Source organism: Urocitellus parryii, chromosome 5 (genome assembly GCF_045843805.1).
Source record: "Urocitellus parryii isolate mUroPar1 chromosome 5, mUroPar1.hap1, whole genome shotgun sequence".
NCBI lineage: Eukaryota > Metazoa > Chordata > Mammalia > Rodentia > Sciuridae > Urocitellus > Urocitellus parryii.
In genome coordinates this window covers 6,680,569-6,700,559 of record NC_135535.1, presented here as the reverse complement: position 1 = coordinate 6,700,559, position 19,991 = coordinate 6,680,569, and the positions used below count along the sequence as shown (strand labels likewise).

General features: G+C 44.3%; 1 protein-coding gene across 6 annotated transcripts in view; it reads right to left on the bottom strand.

Annotated features, from left to right (window-relative positions):
* The window catches only part of Tcf20 (transcription factor 20), a 102,972-nt gene that overhangs the window by 49,737 nt on the left and 33,244 nt on the right, over positions 1-19,991 (bottom strand). For 5 of the 6 annotated variants that reach the window (XM_026394297.2, XM_026394294.2, XM_026394296.2 and 2 more), the window contains exon 2: positions 6,995-12,766. In XM_026394297.2, the coding sequence (XP_026250082.1) occupies positions 6,995-12,730 (5,736 nt within the window). In that variant the 5' untranslated portion in view covers positions 12,731-12,766. Of the gene's footprint in view, positions 1-6,994; positions 12,767-16,351; positions 16,369-19,991 lie in introns of those variants that run through there. The other variant, XM_026394295.2, reaches the window with a different exon arrangement.

Sequence of the window (19,991 nt, the reverse complement as noted above, 5' to 3'; positions counted from 1 at the left end):
GAGAACAGACACCAGTCCACAGTGAGCACCTTCTTTAAACCACCCCAACTACTGAAATGTACCAAACACATTTCCCTAAGCAGTTTCCAAAAAGTTTTGTTTTGTTTGGTACTGGGGGACCAAATCAAGGGTTTTGTATATGCTAGACAAAGCACTCTACTGAGCTAAACCCCAGTCCCTAAAGAGTGACATTCAATGCCTGCAGCAACCGTCTTTATAGTAGCTGCTGTAAATTTTCATATTTTATAGATGAAGAGTGTGATATAATGGTTAACAGTCTTGAGCACGTGACCCAGGCAGGAGAGAGCAATTTCTCACCTCTCACCCAGGCCTCTTCACCACATCACCGAGAGAATGGCAAAAGCTAGAAAGGTGAAGTACACCTATGAGGGTAGTTGGGACTGCTTTCTGCCAGAGTCACAAAAACCTTCCTACACAAGGCTCAGGAGCCTTGACCTAGTGCCACATGCCAGCCAGGGCACCCAGAGCTTAAGCCGACTCACCCAGAAGTACCTCCAAGGCTCCAACTTCAGATTGCCACTGACCTTCATGTAGGGATTTGGATATTTGAAATAAAACCTACTTTCACATACTATTTGATCATGTTAGCTCTTTTAACAGATTATTGAGAACTAGTTTAACATCTTGGGTATGAATTATTTGGCCTGATGTACAATGATGTGTTTATTATGACTTGTTTGTCGATACTCTTGTTTACAAACCCTTAGCATTTTCAAAGAATTAGAAGTTTTACTTTAAAATCAGTTGTAATTCTCACCTATCACCCTCCCATGTTTTAAAAAAGAAATTTAAAAAAATGAAGGAAAATTAGCAGTCCTTGACTCATCATGATATACATGCAATACAATTCAAAACTGAAATCTTCACTTTAAATTCCTTAGAATTTAGACAAAGAAAAGTAACCCTCCCCCCCCACATCCAGTATCAGTGCTATCATGTTGTGATATAAAGAGATACCACACAATGTTAACGAAAGAAGATAATGAGATTACAGAAAAAAGGTAACTGCTCTACCCTGAAAGTTACAGGGAAAGAGGGAACAGGCTGTGTCTTCCCTAAGAGAATGTGTTACACAGACCAGCCCAGGACAGAAGTATGGGCTGAGATAACAACAGAGCAAGTGGCTGCCAGGAAAAAAGTGCAGAGCAGGAACAATCACGGCAGCTGGGTGTACAGAGCAGGGTGCTGGAGGGCAGAGACCAGGAGCTGAATATAAGGGGGCGGCTTCAGCAGGACTGGGCTGGTGGTAGCTGCATTGCCAGGCTTTGAGAAACACCAACCTTAAGAAGCACATAGACAGGAATTCAGAGAACATGTAGGATTAATGGCTTTACCTTACCGTGAATTATGCAGAGCTAACTTTCTGATTTGGCTGCTTGTGTTATTTCAATTAAGTTTCATTTTCATAACACAATCAGTCTGTTAATATTTTTATATTTGTCAAATGTTTTCTATTCACAATTTTTAAATTATATTTTAAAACTTACAAATTGAAAGAAAATTAAGGAGGGATATTGACCTGTTATATGGGGGGTAGCATATCATCCATTATTTAAACTTACATTAAAAATAAACCTTAAAGCTGGGCATAGTAGCACATGCTGTAATCCCAGAGACTTGGGAGGCTGAAGCAGGAGGATCACCAAATTAAAACCCAGCCTCAGCAACCTAGTGAGGCCCCAAGCAACTTAGTGAGATCCTGTTTCAAAATTAAAAACAAAAAGTGGGGGTTGGGATTGTGGCTGAGAGGTACAGTGCTCCCCTAGCATGGGTGAGGCTCTGGGTTTGATCCTCAGTACCGCATAGAATAAGTAAAATAAAGATATTGTGGCCAACTACAACTAAGAAATAATTTTAAAAGCGGGGGGGGGGGGCTGGGGATGTGGCATAGTGGTTGAGAACCCTGGGTTTAATCCCAGGTACCTGCCCTCCGCCTCCCAAAATACAGTCTCTTTAATATACTGACTGAAGAAATTTTTAAAAAATTAATGTAAGCTCAGTTCTTCACATGACTTGTAGGGTTAAAAAGAGATGAAATATTCCTCAAGGGAGCTGTTAAGAACATGTTTGGGAGAGGGAGGGAGGGAAGGACAGCTGGCTCTCCCACCTGTAGGGCAAGTCTGGGGTGTGCTGTCTCCAGGGCTCCATGGCCACCAGATCAGGTCTCTACCACAACCCTGCAAACCTCACACTCCTCACCACCTCAAACATGATTTGTATTTATTAAGTCATACATACCCTTGTTTAGGGGCAAAACTTGCATAGCACCATTCAGATCAGAGGTCAAAAGTGGACAGAAACAAAGGAAACAGTGCAAAAGCAGCTAAAAAGGGAAGGGGAGTTAAAGCCATTTTGTTTGAGACAGGAATGGTCTGGTTTTTGGCAGTTTTCAGACTACTGTGACACAGGGACAGGAACTACTCTGAGGACTTCGTATTAGTTGGTCACAATATCATGCTTGTCAAAACACCAGATAAATACACAGGCCAAAGTGGATCTCTACTGAAATGTGTGTGGCCTTATCTTTTATGATGGGATTAAGAACATGCTCATTAAGCAACACCAGTACTGAATGCATCTGCTAAAGGTTGTGATAAAGTGACCTTGACAAATTGAAACATCATTTATTAAAGAAAAGGCAAGTTTGTGCAATTATATATTAAGAAAAGGAGAATAATAGCTAGATTAATAAAAGGATCTGGTAGTCACAGTGAAACATCAGCTCCAAGACCCAAAAAGCATAACTTTATAAACCATTTTTTAAAATCGATACATCTCAGAGCTATACTAACTGCACATGTACATTAAGCCTCTCAGTTGATTTTTTACTCTGGAGTAACAGAACACTATTCTCTCCCTTCCTATCTCAGTACTTGCAAGAATAAAACAGATGTACAAGTATTTTGAAAAATTAACTTCCAAATATAAAGATAGTATTCTATTTTAAAAAAAGAGTTAAACAGAGAAGGATCAATGGAAGAGAAAGGAAATAAGCTTAAAGCTGCAGCATGAGATTTACAACTGGCGAAGTGTTAGTGAAATTACACAAGAGCCCAGAATCTATGTCCAGAGCCTCTATTCTACAGGATCATGTAGTTAAAAATTACTTTTTTTCTTGGGGATAGGGGTATGGGGGAGAGTACTGGGGCATTGAGCATAAGTGTTCTACCACTGAGCTACACCCCCAGCCCTTTTTATTTTTTACTGTAAAATTGTCTTACTAAGTTGCCCAGACTGGCCTTGAACATGTGATCCTCCTACCTTAGCCTCCCAAACAGCTGGCATTACAGGTACGCATCACCACAGCCAACTAAAATGGTTTGCTTTAAATGAAACCTCCCAACATTTTGTCCCTTGGAGAGCATAGTTAATTTGAAGCACTTCTGAAACAGTTGAGACTGAAACTGATGTTTTCAAAAGCAAAATATACTTTCAGTGTTTGCCTCCTAGAGTACTGTCATTTGAACCATCTGGTCACTGAAAGCTAGGGATGAGGGTTAGAAAGAGACCAATTGATCATATTTGTTCTAATTATAATATTCCATATTTTATTTGGGGATCAAATCTGACAAGCAGTAGACTAAATAATCTCTTTTTAAAGAAATGGATTCCTGATTGGGCATCTTAAGAGGCAGGCTAGCTTTTCACCATGCTTTCAAAGAAGAAACTGAGGCTTAGGGTGGCTGCATCATTATTGGGCATCTTTTACGTCCTACAAACTAAATGTGACTAAAGATACAAATGCTAGGGATTTGTTGGGACACTATTTAGCTTGATTACTTGTCATCAATTATTGCTAGAGAATGCTCAAGTTCACACACACACACACACACACACACACACTCTAACAAAATGCACCAAGAAATGTTAACAATATTAAATGCTGAAATAAAATGCTTGCAGATGGTCACATACCTCCCTCAAACATCAAAATAAACAAACCCACCAAATACCAGAAAAAAATTGACAAGTAGGTCATCAACTTGGGCATGATGATTAATGAATTACTGAGTGCTCAAATTTGACTTTTTAAAAAATTCTGTACTTTAGGTTCTTAAATTCTTGTATCTTTTTATGATCTCACATTTTAAAATGTTTTTGGGTCTAAACTTACTAAAGGGGGGCTGGGGATGTGGCTCAAGCAGTAGCGCGCTCGCCTGGCATGCGTGCGGCCCGGGTTCGATCCTCCAGCACCACATACAAACAAAGATGTTGTGTCCGCCAATAACTAATAAATAAAAAAAAGTGGTGGTTTCTTTTAAATAAATAAATAAATAAATAAACTAACTTACTAAAGGAGGTAAATATATTTCAAACTTGATGTTTCAGAGTGACATTGATAATGGAAAGAGCAAAGAGAGGGAGAAAAAAGTGCATGAGGGAGCCCAAGAGGGAAAGGCAAGCTCCCATGTGACTGAATTAGAAGGCTCCCATTTCAAACGTATATATTACATATTCCTCATTAAATAATTTTTTGTGTGGTGCTGGGGATCAAACCAGGGCCCCACACATACTAAACTGGCATTCTACCATTGTACATTTCTTACTTTCCTAGTATTTCTTGTATACTACAATGCAAGGATAAAATCCAGTGTATGGGTAAGGGAGAGGCTACTATGAGGTGTCTAAGACGACTAGGAGGAATCCTGCCTGATAAAATTCTTCTTAACTACAACTGAAATTCATTTATATATGTCAACTAACAAAAATACAGTAGTCTAAAAATGGGGGGGGCACACTTAACAAGACTTTTGAAAAAGGAAAGAAGAGGTATTCGAGTTCTGGAAGTTGGAAACAGGGTAGATGAGAAAAAGTGATATGGTGGCCTGAAAGGGAGCAAACAATAATATGCAATGAAGTCATCACTAGAATGCTGGCCTCCGTATGGCACAGACTAGGGAAGCTCAGGTCCTCAGTAAAGGGGTGAGGTGGGGCTGGAAAAGGAGCATTTTCTCAGTTTTTAAGAGGAATTAGCTTCCTACCTCGATCTGACTTAACAGAGAGGAAGGGGGCACACTGAAGACAAGGGGGGGCGCCAATATCTGCACACTGAAGGCCAAAATCACCCCCATCCACACTCACCCACCCCTCCACCTGGCTCTTTTAAAGAAATGGATTCCTGATTGAGCATCTTAAGAGGCAGGCTGGCTTTTCACCATGCTTTCAAAGAAGAAACTGAGGCTTGGGGTGGCTGTGTCATTATGGGGCATCTTTTACTTCCTACAGGCAGCCAGCTGGTACCTCTGCATAGAATATTTCAAGATTCCTCTCAGGGAAAACTGACCTCGGAGAGAAGACCGACAGATACTGACTAAGCTACCTTCTACAAGGAGGACCATAGGCCAACAAGCCTTGCACATACAGACCCAGAACTTCAGATGATTTCTTTTTAGTATCTCTTTCTCTTCTAAAACTACAAATACATGGCCAAGGGTAACAGGCATGTGAAGAACCTCCAACAAGAAAGAGGAAATAGAAACAAAAATATTTAGACAAAAGTCTTTAAAAAGCAACCTGCAATGTGCTCAAAAAGTTAGTACCACCATAAACCAAGCTGATAATGTTTTCAAAATCAGTACTTTCAGAGTAAAAAGGCTCTTTAAAGTATCAGAAACAAAACTAAGTACATGAATTGAAGAAAGCATGGAGAAACTAAAACAAGACAACAAAGAAATGGAATACAACACAGAGAAGCAGCCCAGAGGAGCAATCCAGGAAGGACAGGCAATTCCTTATCAACAGGAATTATGGAAAGAGAACAGAGAAACCAGAGGAAGGAAATCATGAAAGAAGAAATAACAAAGGACATATTTTCCTGAACTGAAATATGTGACTGACTGTACAGGTGGAACAGTCTCACAGAGCCAGCATAATGAATGAAAGGAGACCTACTCCTACTTGAGATCTGAGAACCTGAAGGAAGAAAGGAGATCTTCCAACCTTCCAGAAGAGAACAATGTGAAGGGTCCTGTCTTCTCAACTGCAACACTGGAAGCCAGAGGGCAAGTCACAAGCAATGAATTCAAGAGGAAAATCACTTCAAATCCAGAATTTCATACCCAGCCAATTCTCAATTAAGCATGAGGGTGGAATAAAGAAATGTCCAGAAAGACAAGATGGCCATGTACACCGCAGAACCTCTCAGGAAACTACTAAAGGATGATGTACTTCCTTTAAGGGAAGGCCCATTTTTAAGGAAGAGAGAGACATGGCACAGGAGACAGGAAACAAAGCAGAATACGGAAATGAAGGCGATGAGCCACCCCAGGATAAGGATTAGAAAACAGGACTAAAGAATAAATACCCTGACTGGAAAATGTGGATTAGAAAGATGTGGTTCAAGCAAATGAAAACAGGAATTAAATCTAGAGCAATAAAACATTTTAGAAGAAATATATCCAGGGCTGGGGATGTGGCTCAAGTGGTAGCGTGCTTGCCTGGCATGCGTGCAGCCCAGGTTCGATCTCAGCACCACATACAAAGATGTTGTGTCCGCCGAAAACTAAAAAAAATATAAATATTAAAAAATTCTCTCTCTCACTCTCTCTCTAAAAAAAAAAAAAAGAAATATAGTATACTTTGTAATACAAACATCAAAAATGAAAATTTAAATGAAAAAAAAAAATCAATCAAGAACACAGACAGCAGTAAAAGTTATTATTGAAAAACAAGAAACTAGCAGAGGCAGCACCTTCTGAAACCTGCACTGTTGAAACTGGATGTCTACTGGAAGCAGGAGTCAGGGCTGAAGGTAGAGCAGGGTCACTTCACAGACAATGGCATGACTTTATGGACATGTGTTACTGATGAAAATAAAAGTTAAAACAAATCTTCCAAACTATTCACTCCACTGTCTGCCCATCATTTGGGGCTTAGGAGTTTGTGATATGTAAGATTAAAGACTAAGATTGAAGAAATGGAACCAGAGTGAAGTCATAAAAGCCCAAGCTGGTAAGGAATTTCTCCTACTCACCATCTCTCTGGCTATTTCCAGCGCTTCCTGCAGGCCGTAGAGCCTGCCACAGACCAGGTAGATTCCATTGGCCCAGAGAATACAACCCTCATGGACCCAAAATTCGTTGCTGTCAAGAGGTAGTTCAGGGATTTGTAACTCCAGCTCGGGGCCACCTTCTGAAGTGGTGGGCACAGAGGGCTTTGTGTCCAAAACAGTCTTTTCACTGGTGCCCTCAGTGGCTGCTTTTTTACAAGGGAGCCCCCTGGACAGGGACCGAGGGCCTCCACCACAGTCTTCTGAACGGTGGCGCCGCTTGAACCTGGGGTGTGCAGCCAGGCTCCTCTGCTCCTTCTGCTGCTGCTGCTCCTCCTCCTCCTCAGTGTCCGTCTTGGAGCCATTGGAAGCACTTTTGTGCCGTACCTTGACTTTGCTCTGCATTTCCGTCGCCCTCTTGGGAGGTGGATTCTTCGGGAGAGTGGCTGCATAATCTTGGGGATAAAAGGGTCCAAAGAGGTCACCCATGTTCCGGTAACTGGCCCACTTGCCACACAGACAGCAAACCAGGTGCCCCATAACAGAAGACTCTGTCACCACAGGCCCCTGCAGCATAAAGGACGAAGCTGGGAGCACCTTGCTTTCAGTGCTGCTGGGGGGAGGGGTTAGGGACCTCTGACTTTTCCGACCCCTCACCAATTTGGTCTGTTCCTCTTCTTCAGCATTGATGATTGTACAAACGGCTCCAAGTTCACACTTATTTACTACATGAATATAAGGGAAAAAAGACTTGTTCTTAGCATCTGTTTTATCCAGTGGCTGAGTGGCATATTTGAGCTTGATCTCAGGTTCTTGGGGCTCTACGATGGGAACTGCTTGTTTGGTTTTCCGCTTCCTTGGCTGGGCTCCAGGCTTCCTTCTCTCCCTCCTTTGCCTCTGCTTTTTTGGCTTTGGCTCTCCATCTGCAGAACCTTCTGGTATCTGAGGGGGTTGGGGTGGTGGAGGTGGTGGCTGCTGCTGTTTCTTTTGCTTATTCACACTACCTATGGGTCTCCCCTTCTTCTTTCCTGATGGGAAATATCCCTTTGGGGGGAAACTCTCTTGTTTGGGTGAAATTGTCACCGTATCATTCTCTTTCTCTTCTGCCTTGGGGTTTGCCTCTGGGGCCAATATGCCCACTGGAGCTACATTCTTTGAGTCAGGAAAGAGTAAAGGTGCTGCTCCGCCCAGGGAACCATCTGGTCTCCCTTGGTTACTGCCAGGCTTCTGTGAGGTTGCCGCTGTCATGGCACCAGGGGGTTCCTTTCCAGCGGGAACTGTTTCTGGATGTGTTTCTGCCTTTACTTTGTCGTCCCCACTGCCATGCCACTCTTCTGAAGACCTCGGAAGAGGCTTTTCAACATTTAACTCCTGGTTGGTTGGACCAACTAGGTCAGACACTACCTCACCTTTTCTCTTCTCCATCTCAGCTTCTTGAGCAGCCACAGTACCACCCTCTGGAGGACCACTCTTCAGAGACAATATGTCATCCAGCGTGACCGTGTCTCCTCCTGCCTCTGCACTGTTTGCAGATGCACTCCGCCTAATATTTGGGGACGTGATCTTCTGAACTATAGCTTCCAATTTCAGTCCCCGTCCTTTCCGTGGGGGCAGTATTTTGGTCTTAGCAGGGCTTGTAAGGGTAACAGCAGGACAGTTTCTATTATCTGGGCTTGGGAGGTCCTTGGAGGAATCTCTCTTAGGGATAGACTTGATGTCCTGACTGTGAGAAAGGTGGGCGTAGGAATTGAAGGCTTTATCGGTGCCTTCTTTTGATGGGTGAAGGAGGCGCCCTTTATCATCAGCACTAGTGTTCTTTAGATCTTGTGACTGTCTCTTACTGGGGATGGGAGAGATAAAAGAACGCACACGCCTCCGCATGATTAAGGGGTTTTGAGACGAATGATCCTCCTGACCCGGGAGCCTCAGCATTACATTACTAGGTTTGGATGACTGTGTAGATTCAGCTAGTCCGTGTCCATCGGTCTCATGTGGTGGCCCGTACCTTTTTTGATTAGACATTCCTGGAGGACCACTGCTCTTAGCAGGAGAAGTTTGCCGAGAAAGATCCCAACAAGATTCTTGTTGCAATTTCTGGGAGCCATGCTTCAATTCCATGCCTTTGTTAGGCAGGCCATCACTAGACATGAGGCAGCGTCCCGCTTCCTGACCGCTGGGGTCATGGTAAGTCCCTACAGGTGGCCCATACATCATACCGTCTTTGTCGTTTTTCAGAGGACTCCGTACTCGGTCAAGAAACTGCTGTTGCCGTGGGCTCTTCCGTGGCCCCTCTTGCCTGTGCTGAGCCGCAGCAATTACTCCCTGAGCAGAACTGCTGCTCCAGTCTTTGTATTCCTCTTGCTGCTGTTGGTACATCTGTCTCTTATAATGGAGCTGGGAATTCAAACCTGCGTTAGGGTCCCCATAAGCATGAGCCCGAGTGTTTGTGTGATAAGCAGAGGCCAGGCTTTCTGAGTTGGGAGAAAAGGGAGCATGCAAACTCCTGTTGGCCCTCTCTGAAAAGGTCATGTGTGGGTTCATGTGATGAGGGTCTCCCCCTGGGCCTCTGCTTCTTCCGGGAGACATTTTCAATTTTTCTGCAAAATCATGATACTGAGAAGGGGACCGACCCCTCATAGCCTCCCGACTACCAACTCTGCCAGGGACCCGCCGCATTGGTGTGGGCCTGCTGTCTTGTGGGCCATAGTCTGAAAGAGAATCATGGGCCGCTGCTCCAGGGCTGGCATTGCCGCGGTAAGACTCATGTTTGATGGTAGCGGGATGGCAGTGGTCTCCAGATTTCTTGTTGTTGAAACTAGCTTGGGATTTGGATTGTTCAAAGTCTTCCTCTTTTATCTGCCCACTCTGGGATTTTAGCTTTGTTTCCATGGATACCAACCCACCTGGAAGAATGACTGACTGACTTAAACTTGGGTTGAGACGTTCATTCCTCCCAATTCTGGTGTCAGCACCCATGTGTCCCAGTGAGTGAGCACCCGGATCCCTGACAATCTGTCTTAGTGGAGAAATATCACAGATCACTGACCTCCTCTCAGAGAGGGAGCCCCCGGGCTCATGGGCTGATGATGGAGGTTCTATTTCAAACTTTCTGGGAATTGGATAGTCAGCCAAATTGATCTGTTTCATTTCAGGAGCAGTGCTGCTTGATTTCCTTTCCCAAGGGCCCCAGTGGGGGTTTTCTAACAGGGATCCAATGCTTTTATTCAGAAGGCCCCTGCTAGCTAATTCATTGGTCTGACTGACTAAGACGTTGGGCCTCGTGGTTCCTTCTAGGCCACCAGCCATCCCCTGATGCTCCTGAGCACTCCTGGAATACCTCCTGTCCGGGTGGTGGTGGTAACCCTGAAGCACTTCCTGCAGGAGGCTTGGGAACTTCTCATTTCTACCCTTTCGTTCCCCATGGCCAGTGAAATCCCCCTTTTCTTGCCCTGTAGCATACTGGGGAAAGCCACCGACATTTCGCGGCACCGCTGACCCAAAGCTGTCTTTGTAACTATAGCGCAGGCTTCCAGGAGACTTGCTAGGCTCAGTTCTGCCTGTGAAACTGGGACCCACTGCAGAGTGGCCACTCTGGCCATTTCCCTCTCCATTGTGGTTGGAGCTATTATCACCATTCTTGTTTCCTTTGTTCCCTCCTCCTGGAGGCTCTGGCTGTGGAAGTGATGTGTGACTGCCTTCCTTTGCCCCACTGTTGCTAGGTGGCCTCTGAGTAGCTGCAGGTTCGTCCTCTTGGGAGCCTTTATCTTGTCCACCAGGCTTTTCTACCCGACCTGTCATGGCTTCCCTGGAGACAATTACTCCAACTGTCTTCTCATTGACTTTTTGGTTCCCCTCAGATGATAGTGATGTGTCCTTGGCTCCTGGTGAGGTGGCCTCTTCTCTAGCTGCAGGACTGGCACTGAGTCTGGGGGGTTCATTCTGAGCACTTTGTGCTGGTGAGGAGCCAGCTTTCTCTGAGGCTCCACCCTTGTAGGTGGTATCGGAACTGGTGCTCTGGCCACTCAGCTGCCTCACTCTCTCACCTTGATCCTCGGAGCTGCTAGAGCAGCCTCCATCCAATGACTCTGCCATAGGGGACTTCAGTTGTTCCTCGGGCTGCGAGGAGCCTTCTGAGTTTGTGCAGCTATCTGCTTTCTTAGATGATGAGGAGGGCCTCTTGGAGGTCTTCTTCTGAGGTGTCAGGGCATCAGAAAGTAACATGTGTTGGACAGTATTAGGAAGATTAGCCACCTGAGTACTCAGGGCACTCAAACTACTCAACCCGGGATCCGTCAGCCGCTTTTCTGGCACCCCTTCTATCCCAAACCCTTTGAAGCCTGAAGCATGAGAATTAGGACTGGGCATCATAGACGGGGTTGGACTGAGTTGAGGCATTAACTGTAAAATTCGGTTTCTGGAACCCATGGGCACGTTGCCTTGCCCACACTGGAGATTCTCCCCACTCTGCATGAGCGGAGAAGGAGTGGAGCTACAGCTCGGAGACTGGACAACAGAGGCAGCTGGAGAAGGGTTGGAGATGGGGCTGAAGTTCTGGTGGAACTGCATAGGGGACCTCACGGGAACCTCAGGCTGGTTGTACTGCCCCACCTGGCTTTGTAGGGGCAATTTGGTGGCAGCATTGGTGTACTGCATCACATGCTGAGGTGGATGCTGTGGTTGCTGTTGCTGTTGCTGTTGCTGCTGCTGCTGCTGCTGCTGTTGCTGCTGCTGTGGTTGCTGCTGCTGCTGCTGCTGCTGCTGTGGTGGTGGCTGTGGCTGCTGCTGCCCCTGCTGGGCCCCTTGTGGAATCTTTGCCTGTTCAAAATTTTTCATAGATTGAGGCTGATAGTTATAGTTTGATTGTGTTCCATAAGCCTGTGCATTAGAACCTACGTTGTGCCCTTCATACTGAGATCCAGCATTCACACTGTAGCTGCCATCATAGCTCTGTCCAGACTGGCTGAAACGCTGTGGTGAAGGGAAGGAGGAGGAGGAGGAGGAGGAAGCAGAAGACTGGTAATGTTGCCCAAACTGACCTACTCTTAACTGGTATCCAGCAGCAGAGGATGGTAGAGTTGAGGGCCGCTGCATTGGCTGTAGGTGGGATGAGCTGGAGGCTGGTTGGCCAGTGGCCTGTGGCAGCGGTTGATGGGATTGGTAAAGCTGTTGTCTCAGCTGCTGTACTTGCTGCTGCTGCTGCTGCTGGCTGGAAGCCTGCTGTTGGTACTGAGCACTCCCAGGAGAAAAAGGCCCTGTGTAATCCTGCTGATAATGAGACACACTACCAAGGGCAGAGTGCTGTGCTTGAAATTGGCCCACATGACCTTCACTCCCATACTGATTGCCAAAGCTGCTCCCCTGGGGGGGTCCATAGCTCTGCACTGGCCCAGAAGGCCTTCGCTGAGGAGGCTGTGGGGTTCCTGTCGCCACAGGATCTTTGTTGCCTGCCATGTAGTAAAAATCTCCAGCCTCTTTCCTGAAGCCCTGGTAGCCTTGATGGCCAGAGGTCTCACTAGCCATTGCTGCAGCAGCTGCTGTTCCTCGTCGTCCCCCACCACTGCTGCCTCCACTGCCACCACTGCCACCACCGGCACCCCCAAAATTCTGGAACATCTGGGCCTGACGAGGGCTGAACTCTTCTATCCGGGATGAGCCGTGTACCTCCTGTGGGTAGCTCTGTTGGTTTCCGTGGTAACTGCTTTGCTCCCGGAAGGACTGCATACTGTTCAGCAGCACAGCAGCAGGCCAACAGCCCTCCTGGAAATGAAAAGAAAGCAAGCCATGAGACCATGGATCTCCTCAACACCAGCAAAACCCACCTGAGACAACGTGGATGCCCAAACAGAGCTGGATAGTTTGAATTGCATCTCCTTTTTTCTTATCCTATCCATTTCTGATAATGCACACAAGCAGGGGAATGGTCTAAAGAATAAAAGAGGAGTTTGTGGTAGAATGAAAAAACACTGTATATACAAAGTCAATGTAGTTTTTAAAGAATCTCATTATTAGACAAATGAGCACTCAAAAGTCTACTGAATTAAACAGGGGGCTATGTTATTACTGTCAATGAAAAATAATGTTTAAATGAGTCTCCCAGAGGTGGGGGGAGGGCCCTACTGTGGTGGGGGAGGGATGAGAAAAAACACTTTCATTTCTTTGCTTTACTGTATTAGACTGACCACTGTGGGTCTCAAATAACGATAGGCAGTCACTTCACAGTCTGCTTATCCCCATCCCTGCCTGAGAACTGGTCTGAGAAGTAAGACAGTTCTTCATATCCAAATGCACATTACTGGAGATTCACTGTAACTACCAACTGCCTGTGATATCCCCAGGACACTCAATCATCACTGTATGGATTCCCTACCAACTTCTTCTTGACACATAATTTTGTCCAAAGTACCCCTTCTCAACCACCACCTCAGCTCCCAGGTACAAAGGGCTGGCTTAAGCCAGACAGGAGCAGTGACTATTCTTTCAGACTCCTAGAAGTGTGCAAGAAGTTACAGCACATTTTAATTCCCACCTGGCTTTTCATTTGCCAATCTAGTAATCACAAACTTGTAGCTAGCCACTTCTATGAAAGAAAGAACTGGAACATTCACTTAGCAGGATGGCAAACAACAAGAAGAAAATATAGCTAGGACACATGCACTAGGACACAGTCATCTGATTGGGCCACCATGTGGCATTACTTTTGCTAATGCATCATCCTTTTACACAATCAAGAGCTGATTTTATTTTTCCTTTTGCCTGAGCTTACCTCCTTCTCGGTCAGAGATGAATAAGACAAGGTCAAACTGCTCCAAAAAAATTGTTTAAAAAGCACCTATGAAACATCCTAACAGACAGCTTTCTCACAATGATTCATGAAGCTAGTTTTTTAGTCCTTCTTAGGAGGACCTGAATGGAGTTGCCCACAGAAGAGGCAGTGATACTTTTTAAAGGTAAGTCAGATTCACCAACTCTTTGATCCTGGACTGGGCCACCCACACTTCTGCATAGCAACTCTGGTCTGCCTGCCATGCTCTTTCCCCAAGCCACATGGCTTGTCTCTCTCATCTCCTTCAGGTCTCTAGGCAAGTTGTCACCTGACTGCTACTGCTTTCCCTGGCCAACCTATTAAAAACAGCTAACACTACACCCTCACCCTGGCTCTTAACCCAACCCCACCCCTGTACTTATTCCCATCAAATGCATATATGCAACTTGTTTGCTGTCTCTCTGATTAGCATGTAAACTCCTAAAGAGCAAAGACTGCTTGATCCTTGTTACAATCTTCATGCCATTAACAATAAGTAGCATGTGGCAGGCATTCTGCAAGAATGATTAAATAGTATTAAGAACTAGGCCTTGGAGAACTAGACTAGAAGTCACATTCAGAGATGGTGCTGTGGGGGTGAGAAAATTGCAGGAAGAGAAAACAGAACATGCTCAACCTCAATGCAGAGCTGGAGGATACTGAAGACTTGCCTGTCAAGTCCTATAGATCCAGTTCTAAGGGAAAACCCAATTTAGCTTGGATACATGTGAGAAGTGTGGCGAAAGACTTCAGAAAGTAAACATGGATCATAATGAAAGATGATCAGTGACTCCAACCTCTGAAAGCCTGACACACTTCTTCCTGAAATAGCTTATATCTAAAGTATTAAGTCTGATAATATAGTCACATGACACAAAGCCATCTTTAAACATTCACATATCCCCCCCACCAAAAAAAAAAATCTAAAGAAAACTGTTTCTCATACTCATCAAGGCCTCTGGGATGGACTGCTGTTTCTCTGTTCCAACAAATCTGGTAGACAGGTATTCTATTGGTATAGCTACAGCTACTTCAGCATTCATTATAATGTCTGATACTGTTCCGACTCTAACGTGACCTAACTCATTTAAATATCACAACACTAATATCCTGATTTTACAGAAGAGAAAACTAAGGCATGGAGTTCACAAAGCTCCAAAAACAGCAGGGCTGACAGCCAGTTCTTAATGCTACCCTACCCAGAGGGTCTTCCACATAGAAAGTAACAGATACTACTGTCCTGTCAGGGTCAGCCTGTGCATGCATTCTCCCACAGACCTCCAGGCCTGCCCCATCTGGTTCTTCACCTCCTCTGTCACTTCTAGGGCTGTCATGAACAAGTTCACCCACATGCATATTTCTCCTCCTTGCAGGATTCTTCTACTCTAGTTCTTAGCACGAGGATTCTTCTCTAGGTGATAAAAGAAGGCTGAACGGGGGCTAAAACTTAACAAAAACACTAAATCTGGGCAATTGAAGGAAAGAAATGTTGCCTTGAGAGATAATCTCTAAATACAAGTTAAACAATTCTTCTGCAAATAAAATCAGATTTCTGAAGTTTTGAATGCATAAACAAAGGTGCTCAGTATCTTTCTAAACAGTGTGAGAAACAGAAAGTGTGATGGTCCATTTTCAGAATACAGTATTTAGCCTTAATTGGGATGTAAGATCTAATCATGGCCATTTTGAACTTTCCAACCTGTGTCCAATCGGAGCCACATTAACTATACCTTTGCCTTTACCCTCTCCAGTTTAAAATTAGCCTATCACACAGATCTTAACCCTGAGCTGCTCCTATCAGACCAAGGAGACAGTGCTGTGTTAGGGATAAAAACAAGTAAACTGCCCACCCAAGTGTGCTGCTTAGACTGTTTGGAGCACACACCTTGGCAGAAGGAAAGTCTGCCTTGCTGAGCTACTTCTGAGCTGTTCTGAGTGTTTGATTCCTTGTTAGCCCAGTTATCTCTAACAATAGGAACCAACACAAGTTAAAGGCCACTTTAGATTAAACATCAGCCTCAGGCTATCTGGTTACTGAGAATTCTTTCTCCAGATGGGGAAAACAGATGTGGGGATAATTTCTCCTTGGATCTATTCTAGGCCCTTCCCTGTAAATTCCCTATCCTGTATGATGTCCTTCTCCCTATTGTTAGTTTGTTGACTAAAGGAAAAATAAATTGATAACAAATAGTTCCTGAAGGGTTCCAGTGACACTAAATATTCTTTTTATTCATTCATTCATTCATTTTTTAGTTGTAGTTGGACACAATACCTTTATTTTATTTATGTGATGCTGAGGAGTGAACCCAGGGCCTCGCACATGCTAGGCAAGTGCTCTACCGCTGAGCTACAACCCCAGCCCTGACACTAAATATTCTTAACATACATGAAGTATGAGTACCAAAAGGTGGTTGCAAGTTAGTTAGTTTATTTATTTATCTGCAATTCCAAGTACAGCAATTAGGGAAACCAAATATACCAGCAATAGGAAAGGTAAACTTGGGAGTATTTGTAACTTTACCATTAGCATAAGAGATCACCTTGGGCTGGAGATGTGGCTCAGCGGTAGCGCGCTCGCCTGGCATGCGTGCGGCCCGGGTTCGATCCTCAGCACCACATACCAACAAAGATGTTGTGTCCGCCGAGAACTAAAAAATAAATATTAAAAATTCTCTCTCTCTCTCTCTCTCTCACTCTCTCTCCTCTCTCACTCTCTCTTAAAAAAAAAAAAAAAGTTTAAAAAAAAAAAAAAGAGATCACCTCAATACTATCCCACCCTTAGGGAAAAAAAAAAAGCATCAGTGTAATTTTACATTTTTAAAATTTATTTTACATTTATGTCATGTTGAGGATTGAACCCAGCACCTTGTGCATGATAGGCAAGCACTCTACCACTGAGCCACAACCCCAGCCCCAAGTGTGATCAGTTTTAAAGAACTATGATTAATAATGATAAATGCCTGAATTCCCTTGTTTGACTGAATATAAATATGTGGTAAAGAAAATTTGCAACCTCAAAGGAAATCAATCATCTTATAGGGAATTTTCACACATACTTAAAAAAGCGGTTTACCAGTGTTCCCTATCCTAATTTTCTGACATCTTCTGAACTTTCTGCACAGACTGTGAAGATGTACTGATGTCTAAAACATGCCTGTACATTCCCACCACCCCAGCTGTGGCCATAATCTCCATCCTGGTGGAAGGCCAACAATCTTGCCATCTTATAGAAAACCAACATTAACCTCTATATATTCTGCCTTCAAAGGGTCAATACCATCCCACTCCCCAAAATCATCCAAACTGTCTTCAAGAGAGTTCCTCTAAGTACCCATGTTCTCTTTGTCCTCCTTTGTTGGGAATTTAACCACTGACATCCTGTTGATTCCCCTTCCTTTCTTTGAGAAATGCTCCCATTCTCAAGTTATCAACAACCTATATGCTTCTGGTTATGGCCTCTGTGCAGAGGACATTCTCTGTCTGCCCCCAAGGCTCAATCCTCACTCACCTCCCTCCTAATTTTATGCCCTGTGGGGGGGCACCCTACTGGTTACCAACAAGCTCTGCCACCAGCTGGCTTCTCACCCAGTTTGGAGACAGTGAGACAGAAGTGTTTATTTTCTGGGCTCCTACCCTGGAGTTACCTGGACAGGTGAAGATTTCCAATTGCCACAGCTCTGTCAGCTATCTGGCAACACGAAATACTTCTTCCTCTTTTAGCCTAAGAAGTGGTAACAACTCCTGTGAACACCAGGCCAGAAGACTCAGCTCTTCCCTATTCTTTCCCCAAATCCTGCTCAGCCGGTCCCTTTATTATAAAAATCTGCACCATCAACTCAGCATCACAATTACCCCCTTCCACGTTCTCCTATGCACATCAGAAGTTAGGCTCTCTTTCCTTCATGGCTCTGGGTTAGACTTTGAAAAGAGAAGCATGAGATTTGGAAGATGAAAAGGAGTGGTGGATATACCCTAGAGGCAGCAACAGCAGACCTGAACTGTCATAGTGGCTGCCCCAGGAGCTCATGAGAACACCCACTGTGGCCCTTGAGTCAGATCAGCAGGACAAGCTTATCTGAACTCCCCAACCCCAGTTCTTCCAAGGCTGGGTCAACCCTTAATTTCTGCATTAAAACCCTTCATACCTGGAATGGGAAGCTTCTCTTTTCCTGAATGAACTCTCAATGATACAATTAAATGCTCCTCAAGTTACCAGTGTGAATGTGCCATCTGTTTTCCACCGAGACCCTGACTGATAAAGATCCTCATTCCTAGGATTTCAGAGCACACTATTTTATGTCTTGAGGAGTAAGAGACTTCTATTTCATGCAACATGGCATACAACAGGGACTAGAAATCCTCCTTCAACAAAATATCTAGAAATGTCAAACAAAAGCACACAGCCATGCTGCAAAAAAAAAACGCCCAAGGCTCAAAACTGGAAGGGACACTAAAAACAGTAGCTAGCAGGAGGTAGACTCTGAACCAGAGATAGAGTGGGTGTCATTGGCCACATTGGTCTGCAGGACTCATTAACCATACAGAAAGGGGTCCATGCCCCATGTTTTTTATTGGTGCATTACAGTTGTCATACTTATGAGAATTGTTGTTACATATTTGTACATGTACACAATACACAATATAACAATATAATTTGGCCAGTATCTCTCCAGAAAGGGTTTTAATGTCCACAGAGAGACAGAAAGTAAGGGGGAGAAACCTCTTTAGTTGGAAATGGGGAGACTAATCAGTCACTTCTACAGGAAATGACTCTGGACAGTACTACTTGTAGCAGGAATAATTTTCTATAAAAATGGCAAGGTTTATTTATTCTTAGGCAGTCACCAGTTCATTTTTAGTGACAAAGATAATGCTGTTCTTTCCTCAACCACCTCAGCTTTCTATCCTAAAGGAAAACCACAATCCTCCAGAGCCAGAAGCTCTTGTACAATAAGCCCAAGCTCATCTCTTACCTTGACTCTTCACACTGAAGATGCTGCCTAGTCACAACACCCCTTTCTCATATCTGTCCTCTTCCTCTCCACTCCCATCATGGCAATTTTCACCCTTCTGGTCTGGAATGCCTTCAAAGTTCTCTGTCCCAGCACAAGGCAGCCAGAAGAGAAAAGAAGAGCTGCACTGCCTCTGCAGAGGCCTTGTCATCCTCTGTCCTCTTCCTGCTTCTGCTCCTCACCACCCTCTCCAGCAAGCCTTTCTGGCTCCTCTGTGCCCCTCTCACCTTGGGACCTTCTCTGAATCATCCCTAGGCCCATAAATTCCTTCCAGGTCACGTGACTCTCAAAATCCTAATAGATGCTGCAATGTGATTTCAATAATCTTCCTTAAAGCAAAGAATTGCTGCCTTTACCTCACTTAGTGAAAACAAACTTAGTAAAGTGCCTTTACCTTTAACTAGTACCTAAGGCATGTGCTACTTATATAATAATTACTACTTACTAAGCAACTTGTACATGTCAGACTATCTGATTTTACATTTTTAAAAATATTTCTTAGTTGTAGATGGACACGATATTATTATTTTATTTTTATGTGGTGCTGAGAATCACACCCAACGCCTCACACATGCTAGGCAAGCGCTCTGCCACTGAGCCACAATCCCAGGCCCCTGATTTTACATATCAGTTAATTGATTAGAGTGTGGAGGTAAAAACCCAGGATACATTATGTTATTTTCCAAAAGTTACTCTTTTAGGATAAGTTGGAACTGATACTCTTTTACTCAAATTCTTTTGATTCTAAGCCCATGATCCTTTCTTTCACTGCACCACAAACTGGGCAAGGAACACTCAAATCCATGCTTTTGAAAACTGTGACAAACACCTGGGTCAGAATGTAATAACTGGCCATCATGTTTCTGCATGCCTAGCACACCATACACTCTACCACGTGCTTTACATAAATGTTAATGTACTTAACCCTCACCTGGACCTAAGATGTGCTAGCACTCCCTTTGTAATCTGAGGCTCAAAGAAGTTAATAAAATGAAACATCCATAGTAAATAGAGAGGTGAGATATGAACTGCCTACCCCAGAATCCCAGACTGACAGAAGCCTTCCTTGAACCAGCAGCAGGACGGTACTACTACTCTCACAGACTGGGAATAGATTCTAGAAAAATTCTAGAAAGGAATCTTGAAATTTGCTGAAACTGAGTTTACC